The 16,173-nt window shown below is 42.0% G+C and overlaps 1 protein-coding gene across 3 annotated transcripts in view; it reads right to left on the bottom strand.

The window, feature by feature from the left end:
• LOC139763622 (uncharacterized) overlaps window positions 1–16,173 on the bottom strand; it is a 77,746-nt gene that overhangs the window by 2,825 nt on the left and 58,748 nt on the right. For all 3 annotated transcript variants that reach the window (XM_071689854.1, XM_071689856.1, XM_071689855.1), the window contains 2 exons: window positions 11,352–11,482; window positions 8,512–8,681 (listed from right to left, as the gene is read on the bottom strand). In XM_071689854.1, coding sequence (XP_071545955.1) covers window positions 8,512–8,681; window positions 11,352–11,482 — 301 coding nt within the window. The remainder of the gene's footprint in view (window positions 1–8,511; window positions 8,682–11,351; window positions 11,483–16,173) is intronic.

Genomic DNA, 16,173 nt, shown 5'->3' with positions numbered 1-16,173 from the left:
ATATTAATACAACTAAAATGTATGAAACTGCTTAAGTTACTTTAATTTTCAAAACTAAAGGTCTTGAACAAGTGTCCACTTTAAAATTGTTGAGAAAAACACTGGAGCAAACTGAGAAGTCTTATCTATTTATCTATATCTCTAATGCCTGTTCCCACCTGGAAATCCCTAAAAGGGGTAGCAACAACAACAGGTTCTCCATAACTAATCAACTCCAGTGCTGCTTCCGAGTCTTTTGTGCCTTGCTCTTAACAGGCTCCTGGCAGTGTTTGCAGAGGCTCCGACCTAATGTTCCTACAGGCTAACAACATTCTCCTACCTATTACCTACTACTTTTGTCAAAAGGCATGACTAGCACTGTGCTCTTCGCAGGAAAATCTAGAATTACAAAGCAAGTTATACGAGCCAAGTGCTGTCAAAATCTAGAATTACAAAGCAAGCTATATGAGCCAAGTGTTATGTACGACAAGAAGAGATTGTATGTTTGTGGACATAATGCCAGTAGTCCCTGTGTGGGTGAGGCAGAGGAGGAGTACAAACTGACAAACAATACAATGTTGGCTCACTAAGCAGCTGTCTTTAACCCTCCCGATACCTAGACAAGTTTTTTTATTATTTTGCTTTGAGGCTGTCTCCCGCGTTAGCGAGGTAGCGCAAGGAAACAGACGAAAGTAGTATTGGTAATATACCGACCTGGTTGTTAGCTACCTACAACCCAAGGAAGTTTTCCTTTGTGTACATTATGGTAAGTAGGGCTACCATTACTAAAAATGCTAGTCTTTAGTTAACCATTTAGTTGGAACATTAGGTAGACACAATTGGCAGAAGTTGTCGAAATGAACTTTAGGCTGGCGCTTCTGTAAACACTGTGCTAAGAGTTGCTCTCCGCCAGTGGCATGTTAAGGGTGAAGCACGAAAGGCTAAGAAGCTGCACTAGAGTTCACCAGATGTGGAGGCCCTTTTGCCATGGCCACCCCCTTAAAGTTCTTGTATAGAACAAGTATCAGAGATACAGATATATAGTCTTTAACCAATTTCCCTCTCACATCCTTATCATTGCATTCTTTGTCCCATGATGGGCTAAATGAAATGAAGATGGCTTAGTAGTTCTTTTGTTAAGTCTTCAATACCAGTTTGCATAGGTTCTTTTTATGGACGGAGATACAGGAAGCACTCATTTTTTCATAAGAAATCACCATATGAAAAAATGAGATGAGGTAGAATGTACTGTTATAGAATTAGAGGATATCAATAATCACCTCAAAAGCATTACCACTTGCATGAGGTAAAAGAAATAAACTAGTCAGATGCATATTTTGCTCAAGATCACATTGTATAATAAGACAGACACTAGAATTAATAAAATAAAAATGGTTGTTTAATTTATTTATGGATGGGGTTGTTAGGGAGGTGAATGCAAGAGTTTTGGAAAGAGGGGCAAGAATGAAGTCTGTTGTGGATGAGAGAGCTTGGGAAGTGAGTCAGTTGTTGTTTGCTGATGATACAGCGCTGGCGGCTGATTCATGTGAGAAACTGCAGAAGCTGGTGACTGAGTTTGGTAAAGTGTGTGAAAGAAGAAAGTTAAGAGTAAATGTGAATAAGAGCAAGGTTATTAGGTACAGTAGGGTTGAGGGTCAAGTAAATTGGGAGGTAAGTTTGAATGGAGAAAAACTGGAGGAAGTAAAGTGCTTTAGATATCTGGGAGTGGATCTGGCAGCAGATGGAACCATGGAAGCGGAAGTGACTCATAGGGTGGGGGAGGGGGCGAAAATCCTGGGAGCCTTGAAGAATGTGTGGAAGTCGAGAACATTATCTCGGAAAGCAAAAATGGGTATATTTGAAGGAATAGTGGTTCCAACAATGTTGTATGGTTGCGAGGTGTGGGCTATGGATAGAGTTGTGCGCAGGAGGGTGGATGTGCTGGAAATGAGATGTTTGAGGACAATGTGTGGTGTGAGGTAGTTTGATCGAGTAAGTAACGTAAGGGTAAGAGAGATGTGTGGAAATAAAAAGAGCGTGGTTGAGAGAGCAGAAGAGGGTGTTTTGAAATGGTTTGGGCACATGGAGAGAATGAGTGAGGAAAGATTGACCAAGAGGATATGTGTGTCGGAGGTGGAGGGAACGAGGAGAAGTGGGAGACCAAATTGGAGGTGGAAAGATGGAGTGAAAAAGATTTTGAGTGATCGGGGACTGAACATGCAGGAGGGTGAAAGGAGGGCAAGGAATAGAGTGAATTGGATCGATGTGGTATACAGGGGTTGACGTGCTGTCAGTGGATTGAATCAGGGCATGTGAAGCGTCTGGGGTAAACCATGGAAAGCTGTGTAGGTATGTCTATTTGCGTGTGTGGACGTGTATGTATATACATGTGTATGGGGGTGGGTTGGGCCATTTGTTTCATCTGTTTCCTTGCGCTACCTCGCAAACGCGGGAGACAGCGACAAAAAAAAAAAAAAAAAAAAAAAAAAAAAAATATATATATATATATATATATATATATATATATATATATATATATATATATATATATATATATAAATGCAAGAGTTTTGGAAAGAGGGGCAAGTATGAAGTCTGTTGGGGATGAGAGAGCTTGGGAAGTGAGTCAGTTGTTGTTCGCTGATGATACAGCGCTGGTGGCTGATTCATGCGAGAAACTGCAGAAGCTGGTGACTGAGTTTGGTAAAGTTAGTGGTAGAAGAAAGTTAAGAGTAAATGTGAATAAGAGCAAGGTTATTAGGTACAGTAGGGTTGAGGGTCAAGTCAATTGGGAGGTGAGTTTGAATGGAGAAAAACTGGAGGAAGTGAAGTGTTTTAGATATCTGGGAGTGGATCTGGCAGCGGATGGAACCATGGAAGCGGAAGTGGATCATAGGGTGGGGGAGGGGGCGAAAATTCTGGGGGCCTTGAAGAATGTGTGGAAGTCGAGAACATTATCTCAGAAAGCAAAAATGGGTATGTTTGAAGGAATAGTGGTTCCAACAATGTTGTATGGTTGCGAGGCGTGGGCTATGGATAGAGTTGTGCGCAGGAGGATGGATGTGCTGGAAATGAGATGTTTGAGGACAATGTGTGGTGTGAGGTGGTTTGATCGAGTGAGTAACATAAGGGTAAGAGAGATGTGTGGAAATAAAAAGAGCGTGGTTGAGAGAGCAGAAGAGGGTGTTTTGAAGTGGTTTGGGCACATGGAGAGAATGAGTGAGGAAAGATTGACCAAGAGGATATATGTGTCGGAGGTGGAGGGAACGAGGAGAAGAGGGAGACCAAATTGGAGGTGGAAAGATGGAGTGAAAAAGATTTTGTGTGATTGGGGCCTGAACATGCAGGAGGGTGAAAGGAGGGCAAGGAATAGAGTGAATTGGAGCGATGTGGTATACCGGGGTTGGCGTGCTGTCAGTGGATTGAATCAAGGCATGTGAAGCGTCTGGGGTAAACCATGGAAAGCTGTGTAGGTATGTATATTTGCGTGTGTGGACGTATGTATATACATGTGTATGGGGGGGGGGTTGGGCCATTTCTTTCGTCTGTTTCCTTGCGCTACCTCGCAAACGCGGGAGACAGCGACAAAGTATAATAAAAATATATATATATATATATATATATATATATATATATATATATATATATATATATATATATATATCTTTTCTTTCACACTATTCGCCATTTCCCGCGTTAGCAAGGTAGCGATAAGAACAGAGGACTGGACCTTTAAGGGAATATCCTCACTTGGCCCCCTTCTCTGTTCCTTCTTTTGGAAAATTAAAAAAAATGAGAGGGGAGGATATATATACACACACAGACATAATTCACACTGTCTGCCCTTATTCATTCCCGTTCCCAACCCGCCACACATGAAATCAAAAATCCCCTCCCCTGCATGTGCGCGAGGTAGCGCTAGGGAAAGACAACAAAGGCCACATTCATTCACACTCAGTCTCTAGCTGTCATGTATAATGCACCGAAACCACAGCTCCCTTTCCACATCCAGGCCCTACAGAACTTTCCGTGGTTTACCTCATACGCTTCACATGCCCTGGTTCAATCCACTGACAGCATGTCGACCCCGGTATACCACATCGTTCCAATTCACTCTATTCCTTGCACACCTTTCACCCTCCTGCATGTTCAAGCCCCAATCACTCAAAATCTTTTTCACTCCATCTTTCCACCTCCAATTTGGTCTCCCACTTCTCGTTCCCTCCACCTCTGACACATATATCATCTTTGTCAATCTTTCCTCACTCATTCTCTCCATGTGACCAAACCATTTCAAATCACCCTCTTCTGCTTTCTCAACCACACTCTTTTTACTACCACACATCTCTTTTACCCTTTCATCACTTAATCAAACTACCTCACACCACATTTTCCTCAAACATCTCATTTCCAGCACATCCACCCTCCTCCGCACTACTCTATCTATAGCCCATGCCTTGCAACCATATAACGTTGTTGGAACCACTATTCCTTCAAACATACCCATTTTTGCTTTCCAAGATAACGTTCTCGACTTCCACACATTTTTCAACACTCCCAGAACTTTTGCCCCACCCTATGATTCACTTCTGCTTTCACGGTTCCATCCGCTGCCAAATTCACTCCCAGATATCTAAATCACTTCACTTCCTCCAGTTTTTCTCCATTCAAACTTACCTCCCAATTGACTTGTCTCTCAACCCTACTCTACCTAAAAACCTTGCTCTTATTCACATTTACTCTCAGCTTTCTTCTTTCACACACTTTACCAAACTCAGTCACCAGCTTCTGCAGTTTCTCACCCAAATCAGCCACCAGTGCTGTATCATCAGCAAACAACAACTGACTCACTTCCCAAGTTCTCTCATCCACAACAGACTACATACTTGCCCCTCTTTCCAAGACTCTTGCATTCACCTCCCTAACAACCCCATCCATAAACAAATTAAACAACCGTGGAGACATCACGCACCCCTGCCGCAAACCAACATTCACTGAGAACCAATTCAGACTGACACAATGTTTCGTCAAAAACTGTGTGTAAAGCAGGCACATGTCAGGACAAAAGTGTAAAACTCTCCCCTATAAAACATCATTAGTAACTACATTATTTAAAAATTTATTTCAATTTTGATTAAATTGTACTGTTAAAGTGATTTTTATTAGTCTTAAATATATAATATCTATTCAATATGAATGGGAGAAGCAAACGGTAAGCTCTCTATGAAACAGTACATTAAGAGAAAGCTGCATTGTGTCAACATCTCCAAACTTTTAAATTCTTTTCATACTCATTCACCATTTCCCATGTGAGCGAGCTGGTGTTCAAAACAGGTGACTGGGCCTCGAGAGACTCACCACTTGGCTCCTTCTGTTTCATCTTTCAAAAGCAAAAATATAAAAGGGGAAAGTTTTCCAGCCTCCAAATCCTGTCCCCCTTAAGTGCTTTCTAAGACAAGCAGGGAATACAGAGGTAGAATTCTTTCCCCCTACCCCCAGGAAAAACTACATGATAAAAACTGAGAAGATTCCAATATATCAATATAAACAGTATCAATGACAATTTTAGCTAAAAGGAAATAAGAGTGCTTTGCTTATGGTTTAAGTGCCTGAGAGTGAGAGGTACTAATGTGAATATAACAAAAATATGTTATAGTGATGGGTGATTTGAATGCAAAGGTGAGTAATGTGGCAGTTGAGGGAATAATTGGTATACATGGGGTGTTCAGTGTTGTAAATGGAAATGGTGAAGAGCTTGTAGATTTGTGTGCTGAAAAAAGACTGATGATTGGGAATACCTGGTTTAAAAAGTGAGATATACATAAGTATACATATGTAAGTAGGAGAGATGGCCAGAGAGCGTTATTGGATTACGTGTTAATTGACAGGCGTGCGAAAGAGAGACTTTTGGATATTAATGTGCTGAGAGGTGCAACTGGAGGGATGTCTGATCATTATCTTGTGGAGGCTAAGGTGAAGATTTGTATGGGTTTTCAGAAAAGAATGTTTGGGTGAAGAGGGTGGTGAGAGTAAGTAAGCTTGGGAAGGAGACCTGTGTGAGGAAGTACCAGGAGAGACTGAGTACAGAATGGAAAAAGGTGAGAACAATGGAAGTAAGGGGAGTGGGGGAGGAATGGGATGTATTTAGGGAATCAGTGATGGATTGCGCAAAAGATGCTTGTGGCATGAGAAGAGTGGGAGGTGGGTTGATTAGAAAGGGTAGTGAGTGGTGGGATGAAGAAGTAAGAGTATTAGTGAAAGAGAAGAGAGAGGCATTTGGACGATTTTTGCAGGGAAAAGGTGCAATTGAGTGGGAGATGTATAAAAGAAAGAGACAGGAGGTCAAGAGAAAGGTGCAAGAGGTGAAAAAAAGGGCAAATGAGAGTTGGGGTGAGAGAGTATCATTAAATTTTAGGGAGAATAAAAAGATGTTCTGGAAGGAGGTAAATAAAGTGCGTAAGACAAGGGAGCAAATGGGAACTTCAGTGAAGGGCGCAAATGGGGAGGTGATAACAAGTAGTGGTGATGTGAGAAGGAGATGGAGTGAGTATTTTGAAGGTTTGTTGAATGTGTTTGATGATAGAGTGGCAGATATAGGGTGTTTTGGTCGAGGTGGTGTGCAAAGTGAGAGGGTTAGGGAAAATGATTTGGTAAATAGAGAAGAGGTAGTGAAAGCTTTGCGGAAGATGAAAGCCGGCAAGGCAGCAGGTTTGGATGGTATTGCAGTGGAATTTATTAAAAAAGGGGGTGACTGTATTGTTGACTGGTTGGTAAGGTTATTTAATGTATGTATGACTCATGGTGAGGTGCCTGAGGATTGGCGGAATGCGTGCATAGTGCCATTGTACAAAGGCAAAGGGGATAAGAGTGAGTGCTCAAATTACAGAGGTATAAGTTTGTTGAGTATTCCTGGTAAATTATATGGGAGGGTGTTGATTGAGAGGGTGAAGGCATGTACAGAACATCAGATTGGGGAAGAGCAGTGTGGTTTCAGAAGTGGTAGAGGATGTGTGGATCAGGTGTTTGCTTTGAAGAATTTATGTGAGAAATACTTAGAAAAGCAAATGGATTTGTATGTAACATTTATGGACCTGGAGAAGGCATATGATAGAGTTGATAGAGATGCTCTGTGGAAGGTATTAAGAATATATGGTGTGGGAGGAAAGTTGTTAGAAGCAGTGAAAAGTTTTTATCGAGGATGTAAGGCATGTGTACGTGTAGGAAGAGAGGAAAGTGATTGGTTCTCAGTGAATGTAGGTGTGTGGCAGGGGTGTGTGATGTCTCCATGGTTGTTTAATTTGTTTATGGATGGGGTTGTGATGGAGGTAAATGCAAGAGTATTGGAAAGAGGGGCAAGTATGAAGTCTGTTGGGGATGAGAGAGCTTGGGAAGTGAGTCAGTTGTTGTTCGCTGATGATACAGCGCTGGTGGCTGATTCATGTGAGAAACTGCAGAAGCTGGTGACTGAGTTTGGTAAAGTGTGTGGAAGAAGAAAGTTAAGAGTAAATGTGAATAAGAGCAAGGTTATTAGGTACAGTAGGGTTGAGGGTCAAGCCAATTGGGAGGTGAGTTTGAATGGAGAAAAACTGGAGGAAGTGAAGTGTTTTAGATATCTGGGAGTGGATCTGGCAGCGGATGGAACCATGGAAGTGGAAGTGGATCATAGAGTGGGGGAGGGGGCGAAAATTCTGGGGGCCTTGAAGAATGTGTGGAAGTCGAGAACATTATCTCGGAAAGCAAAAATGGGTATGTTTGAAGGAATGGTGGTTCCAACAATGTTGTATGGTTGCGAGGCGTGGGCTATGGATAGAGTTGTGCGCAGGAGGATGGATGTGCTGGAAATGAGATGTTTGAGGACAATGTGTGGTGTGAGGTGGTTTGATCGAGTGAGTAACGTAAGGGTAAGAGAGATGTGTGGAAATAAAAAGAGCGTGGTTGAGAGAGCAGAAGAGGGTGTTTTGAAGTGGTTTGGGCACATGGAGAGAATGAGTGAGGAAAGATTGACCAAGAGGATATATGTGTCGGAGGTGGAGGGAACGAGGAGAAGAGGGAGACCAAATTGGAGGTGGAAAGATGGAGTGAAGGGGATTTTGTGTGATCGGGGCCTGAACATGCAGGAGGGTGAAAGGAGGGCAAGGAATAGAGTGAATTGGAGCGATGTGGTATACCGGGGTTGACGTGCTGTCAGTGGATTGAATCAAGGCATGTGAAGCGTCTGGGGAAAACCATGGAAAGCTGTGTAGGTATGTAATTTGCGTGTGTGGACGTATGTATATACATGTGTATGGGGGGGGGTTGGGCCATTTCTTTCGTCTGTTTCCTTGCGCTACCTCGCAAACGCGGGAGACAGCGACAAAGTATAATAAAAAAAAAAAAAAAATAATGTTATAAATTTATGAAAAATTAAAAACGTACACTAGAGTCTGTAGAGAAGAAACCATATGTAGGCAAGAGGGTGCATAGGGGGATTAACTGAAGATTTATGAAAAATTTCATGTGAGACATTAAGGAAAAAATTCAAAATTTTCATACTTGCTCCATGCTGTTGTCACTTCCTTGACTGGAACTTGTACTCTGGGCTTGAGTGATGTTGCCAAATATGTTGGCAGCAATACGAGAGTGGTGTTCAATTGGAATTCTTGGCCGGCGCAGTGGTACATCAGCTTTCATCACCTGGTTACAAGGGCTTTGTGCCATCTGACCTGCAAATATACTTTCACATTGATCCAGAGGCTACAGAAAACTTGCACTTGTGTTCAAGCTACATGTTATATATATCTCACATCCTTCTGAATAAAGAATATACACACTTTATGGTATGTATTTGTGAAAAACTAGTAACCAGTGATGGCTCTTCACAATCATGCTTTTTCCATCAATTTCAATGCTACTCCCATTAGTATGAAGCGAGTCATGGGATCAGTGTTTCTAAGCTCACTTACATGCCTTCAATTTGTCCAGCATGCATAAGGGAACAAGGTTCAGTCGACACACAGTTATCAGGCAAGTCTATTGTCAACTCACATTTCAACCTTCATACACACCACATCCCCTGCACAGCATTAACAAAGGTTCAGTGTGATGGACAACATATGTAAATTTCGATTTTCCAAGGGTAACACTACGTGCTATCCCTGCCTTCTGGCAAAACGGTAGCAGCAGTAGATAGTAGTAGTCAGTAGAAACATTAAGCAGTAGTAGGTAGGAACATAGGAATTAGGTAAGAGCCTCTATAAACACTGCACTTTGAGTTGTCCTCTGCCAGTGGCCTGTTAGTAGGCGAGGCACAAAAGGCTACAAAGTGGCAATGGAGTTCACCAGTTACGGAGACTAGTACTGTGACCACCCCTTTGAGGGAGTATCAGTTGGGAACAGGCATCCGATATATAGACAATTAAAGAGAGATATCAATTTCTGGTTTACATATATCACAATACATGAATGTGTGGGTTCTTTGTTTACAATTTCAGTGGAAAGCAATATGCATATTATGATTTGATAGGGGCTGCGGTTTTGGTGCATAATCCAGGGCAGCTGAAGAATAGAAGAAAATGAACAAAGCCTTTTCTTCATCGGTTCATATTGCTGTGTGTGGACGTGTATGTATATACATGTGTATGTGGGTGGGTTGGGCCATTCTTTTGTCCGTTTCCTTACTAACGCGGAAGACAGCGACAAAGTATATTAATAATAATAATAGCTATGGATGGGGTTGTTAGGGAGGTGAATGCAAGAGTTTTGGAAAGAGGGGCAAGTATGAAGTCTGTTGTGGATGAGGGAGCTTGGGAAGTGAGTCAGTTGTTGTTTGCTGATGATACAGTGCTGGTGGCTGATTCATGTGAGAAACTGCAGAAGCTGGTGACTGAGTTTGGTAAAGTGTGTGAAAGAAGAAAGTTAAGAGTAAATGTGAATAAGAGCAAGGTTATTAGGTACAGTAGGGTTGAGGGTCAAGTCAATTGGGAGGTAAGTTTGAATGGAGAAAAACTGGAGGAAGTAAAGTGTTTTAGATATCTGGGAGTGGATCTGGCAGTGGATGGAACCATGGAAGCGGAAGTGAATCATAGGGTGGGGGAGGGGGCGAAAATCCTGGGAGCCTTGAAGAATGTGTGGAAGTCGAGAACATTATCTTGGAAAGCAAAAATGGGTATGTTTGAAGGAATAGTGGTTCCAACAATGTTGTATGGCTGCGAGGCGTGGGCTATGGATAGAGTCGTGCGCAGGAGGGTGGATGTGCTGGAAATGAGATGTTTGAGGACAATGTGTGGTGTGAGGTGGTTTGATCGAGTAAGTAATGTAAGGGTAAGAGAGATGTGTGGAAATAAAAAGAGCGTGGTTGAGAGAGCAGAAGAGGGTGTTTTGAAATGGTTTGGGCACATGGAGAGAATGAGTGAGGAAAGATTGACCAAGAGGGTATATGTGTCGGAGGTGGAGGGAACGAGGAGAAGTGGGAGACCAAATTGGAGGTGGAAAGATGAAGTGAAAAAGATTTTGTGTGATCGGGGCCTGAACATGCAGGAGGGTGAAAGGAGGGCAAGGAATAGAGTGAACTGGATCGATGTGGTATACCAGGGTTGACGTGCTGTCAGTGGATTGAATCAGGGCATGTGAAGCGTCAGGGGTAAACCATGGAAAGTTGTGTGGGGCCTGGATGTGGAAAGGGAGCTGTGGTTTCGGGCATTATTGCATGACAGCTAGAGACTGAGTGTGAACGAATGGGGCCTTTGTTGTCTTTTCCTAGTGCTACCTCGCACACATGAGGGGGGAGGGGGATGGTATTCCATGTGTGGCGAGGTGGCGATGGGAATGAATAAAGGCAGACAGTGTGAATTGTGTGCATGGGTATATATGTATGTGTGTGTTTGTGTGTGTATATATATGTGTACGTTGAGATGTATTGGTATGTATATTTGCGTGTGTGGACGTGTATGTATATACACTGTGTATGGGGGTGGTTTGGGCCATTTCTTTCGTCTGTTTCCTTGCGCTACCTTGCAAACGCGGGAGACAGCGAAAAAGCAAAATAAATAAATAAAATAGCTATACATGATCAGAAAGTGCCACTGGAATCTGTTCATCCAAAATTACACCAGAAGACATATGCAAGTCCTCATACTAGGCAGAGTGGGGAGTATCAACCATGGCCACTGTGAAACTAGGTCAGAACTTAATACACTGATGATTGCAGGGGTAAAACTACAAACATGCATTCACAGTAGATCAATCAATCATTATGATAGATGCTCAGATTGGAGATAACAGATTTAACATTTCAGTGGAGCCCCACATCTGGAACAACAGGGTACTGAAGCACGTTGGTAGAAATGATGTTCCAATACTTGGCTTTGCCTAAATAGAATTTCCTACTAACATACCTGGGATTCCTTGAGCATATCTATTGAGCTTGATGCCGCTTCCAAAAGTTCTCCCACTTGCACCAATAGCTTCAAAGTCATCTCCAGTTGTATCTTCATTTGTTGGGGGATATATAAGGTCATCTATGGGCCTATATGAAAATGAAAATGATCATGTCAACATATGGTATAAAATTTTGAAGAGGAAAAATGTTTTAAGATTTTACATCATCAACAGGTACATTTTACACTCAATGGAGCAGTGTTGCATACAGAATCTTAGAAGCAAATAGCTCATCTCAAAAATACTTTGTCAAAATGACAGAGCAATATATGAAACAACTTTTAAAGAAAACAATTCTGCAAAGTGGTTTGATGAACAGAATTAATTCTTTCATGTAAGAATACAGCATAAATATATATAACTCAATCTTTTTATTAACACACTTGCCTTTTCATCTACACTTTACAAAACTCATGTACATATTTTTCTTTTAACCAATTCAGGTTGTGTACACACAAGAGACCAAATATAAAGAAACCAAAATACAAACCATTACCCCCAGGAGGGGTGACTATGAAGTGTTTTTGAGAAATGGCACGGATCAATAAAGTTTTAACTTTTTAGTACCACAAACTAAAATAGCTAGACCTTATAGTAATTTCATTCTGATTTCAAATACGTTTTTAGAATTTTGCTATCATGGCTTAAATTTAAAGTGACAACAGCAATAAGGCTGCTATTACGCTTAAAATACTGACCTCTTTAATCTAGTAGTGTATGATTTTTGGCTATCTGGCCTTGGGAACATCCCTCCCAGTATCCAGCATTAATCTGCCAACATAGAGGGGGCTCCACTTGGTACCGCTTTTCCATGTCCAAAATGAAATCTTTCACCATGCTCAACAATGACTGCCCAAAGATTTTCTGGGAAAAAGTACATGTGCAAGTCTAAAAAGTGAATCTTAAGACTCGTAGTGCACCCCAGAGCTTTACATGAAGTCAACAGATCTTTTACATCACAGTTTTCTGATCTAAGATTCCTAAAAAAATCTTTGTAAACTCTCTCAAATGATAGCCATGCAGTTTTTTCAATATCATTCAGCTCTTCATTGGACTTTTCATCTCGAAGCAGTCCCCTCTTTGATTTTTGCATCATTGATTCTGGGGAATTTATCTTTAAAAAATCTAAATCCATGGCCAGTTTCACCCATACATTTGACAAAGTTCTCCATCAACCCAAGCTTAATGTGCAAAGGAGGCAGATAAATTCTCTCAGGATCAAGAGAAGGCTTGATGACATTTTTCTTCAATGGAATCAGCCCTGTTTGTTTCGGCCACACTTTCTTTACATATTGATTTTTCTTGTCCTGGCTGTCCCACTCACAGAGGAAACAACAGAACATTGTGTAACCAAGTTGCATTCTGAATGAAAGTACCAAGTACAGTGCCAAATTTATAAGGGGGAAAAAGGGGCAATTGCCCTGAGCCCACCTGCCAGAGGAGTCTCCTCTAAACAAAAATATAAAAAAGATTATTTCGAGTCAGGATCTTGATTGAACTTTGGCCAATTGTTCCATCAAAGCAGGATGTTCTCAAGATGTAATTAAGGTCAAGTGAAGGCTAGTGACCTTGTTTATAGCCGAAAGAGAAAAGATTTGTCAAAACCGAGGAGACAAAGGCCAAGCGTAGAAATATATGTACAAATGTACATATATGTACATATATGTACAAATTCATACTTGCCTGCCTTCATCCATTCCAGTCACTACTCCGCCACATAGGAAATAGCATTGCTGCCCCCTGCTCCAGCAAGGTAGTGCCAGAAAAATGAGCAAAAAAAAAAAAAAAAAAGGCCAAATTTGTTCAGTCTCTAGCTGTCATATAAAATGCAATGAAACCACAGCTCCCTTTCCACATCAAATCCCCACAGACCTTTTCATGGTTTATTCCAGATGTTTCACATGCCCTGGTTCAATCCACTGACAGCATGTCCATCCCAGTATACCATATTCTAATTCACTCTATTCCTTGCACTCCTTCCACCCTCCTGTATGTTAAGGCCTCGATCGCTCAAAATCTTTCGCTCCATCCTTACACCTCCTATTTGGTCTCCCACTTCTCCTTCTTCCCTCCACCTCTGACACATATATTTTGTCAATCTTTCCTCACTCAATCTCTCCATGTTTACTTATTACTTATGTATATGTGCATGTATGGGTGTTTATGTATGTATATATATATATATATATATATATATATATATATATATATATATATATATATATATATATATATATATATATATATATATTTTTCATTATACTTTGTCGCTGTCTCCCGCGTTTGCGAGGTAGCGCAAGGAAACAGACGAAAGAAATGGCCCAACCCCGCCCCATACACATGTATATACATACGTCCACACACGCAAATATACATACCTACACAGCTTTCCATGGTTTACCCCAGACGCTTCACATGCCTTGATTCAATCCACTGACAGCACGTCAACCCCGGTATACCACATAGCTCCAATTCACTCTATTCCTTGCCCTCCTTTCACCCTCCTGCATGTTCAGGCCCCGATCACACAAAATCTTTTTCACTCCATCTTTCCACCCCCAATTTGGTCTCCCTCTTCTCCTCGTTCCCTCCACCTCCGACACATATATCCTCTTGGTCAATCTTTCCTCACTCATTCTCTCCATGTGCCCAAACCACTTCAAAACACCCTCTTCTGCTCTCTCAACCACGCTCTTTTTATTTCCACACATCTCTCTTACCCTTACGTTACTCACTCGATCAAACCACCTCACACCACACATTGTCCTCAAACATCTCATTTCCAGCACATCCATCCTCCTGCGCACAACTCTATCCATAGCCCACGCCTCGCAACCATACAACATTGTTGGAACCACTATTCCTTCAAACATACCCATTTTTGCTTTCCGAGATAATGTTCTCGACTTCCACACATTCTTCAAGGCCCCCAGAATTTTCGCCCCCTCCCCCACCCTATGATCCACTTCCGCTTCCATGGTTCCATCCGCTGCCAGATCCACTCACAGATATCTAAAACACTTCACTTCCTCCAGTTTTTCTCCATTCAAACTCACCTCCCAATTGACTTGACCCTCAACCCTACTGTACCTAATAACCTTGCTCTTATTCACATTTACTCTTAACTTTCTTCTTCCACACACTTTACCAAACTCAGTCACCAGCTTCTGCAGTTTCTCACATGAATCAGCCACCAGCGCTGTATCATCAGCGAACAACAACTGACTCACTTCCCAAGCTCTCTCATCCCCAACAGACTTCATACTTGCCCCTCTTTCCAAAACTCTTGCATTTACCTCCCTAACAACCCCATCCATAAACAAATTAAACAACCATGGAGACATCACACACCCCTGCCGCAAACCTACATTCACTGAGAACCAATCACTTTCCTCTCTTCCTACACGTACACATGCCTTACATCCTCGATAAAAACTTTTCACTGCTTCTAACAACTTTCCTCCCACACCATATATTCTTAATACCTTCCACAGAGCATCTCTATCAACTCTATCATATGCCTTCTCCAGATCCATAAATGCTACATACAAATCCATTTGCTTTTCTAAGTATTTCTCACATACATTCTTCAAAGCAAACACCTGATCCACACATCCTCTACCACTTCTGAAACCACACTGCTCTTCCCCAATCTGATGCTCTGTACATGCCTTCACCCTCTCAATCAATACCCTCCCATATAATTTACCAGGAATACTCAACAAACTTATACCTCTGTAATTTGAGCACTCACTCTTATCCTCTTTGCCTTTGTACAATGGCACTATGCACGCATTCTGCCAATCCTCAGGCACCTCACCATGAGTCATACATATATATATATATATAAGTTTGAATGGAGAAAAACTGGAGGAAGTAAAGTGTTTTAGATATCTGGGAGTGGATCTGGCAGCGGATGGAACCATGGAAGCGGAAGTGGATCATAGGGTGGGGGAGGGGGCGAAAATCCTGGGAGCCTTGAAGAATGCGTGGAAGTCGAGAACATTATCTCGGAAAGCAAAAATGGGTATGATTGAAGGAACAGTGGTTCCAACAATGTTGTATGGTTGCGAGGCGTGGGCTATGGATAGAGTTGTGCGCAGGAGGATGGATGTGCTGGAAATGAGATGTTTGAGGACAATGTGTGGTGTGAGGTGGTTTGATCGAGTAAGTAACGTGAGGGTGAGAGAGATGTGTGGAAATAAAAAGAGCGTGGTTGAGAGAGCAGAAGAGGGTGTTTTGAAGTGGTTTGGGCACATGGAGAGAATGAGTGAGGAAAGATTGACCAAGAGGATATATGTGTCGGAGGTGGAGGGAACAAGGAGAAGTGGGAGACCAAATTGGAGGTGGAAGGATGGAGTGAAGGGGATTTTGTGTGATCGGGGCCTGAACATGCAGGAGGGTGAAAGGAGGGCAAGGAATAGAGTGAATTGGATTGATGTGGTATACTGGGGTTGACATGCTGTCAGTGGATTGAATCAGGGCATGTGAAGCGTCTGGGGTAAACCATGGAAAGCTGTGTAGGTATGTATATTTGTGTGTGTGGACGTATGTATATACATGTGTATGGGGGTGGGTTGGGCCATTTCTTTAGTCTGTTTCCTTGCGCTACCTCGCAAACGCGGGAGACAGCGGCAAAAAAAAAAAAAATTATATATATATATATATCCCTGGGGATAGGGGAGAAAATACTTCCCACGCATTCCTCATGTGTCGTAGAAGGCGACTAGAGGGGACGGGAGCGGGGGCCAGAAACCCTCCCCTCCTTGTACTTTAACT

The sequence above is a fragment of the Panulirus ornatus genome, chromosome 47, assembly GCF_036320965.1.
Source record: "Panulirus ornatus isolate Po-2019 chromosome 47, ASM3632096v1, whole genome shotgun sequence".
Lineage (NCBI taxonomy): Eukaryota > Metazoa > Arthropoda > Malacostraca > Decapoda > Palinuridae > Panulirus > Panulirus ornatus.
The sequence above is the reverse complement of the archived record's forward strand: the minus strand, read 5'-3'. Positions and strand labels throughout refer to the sequence as shown.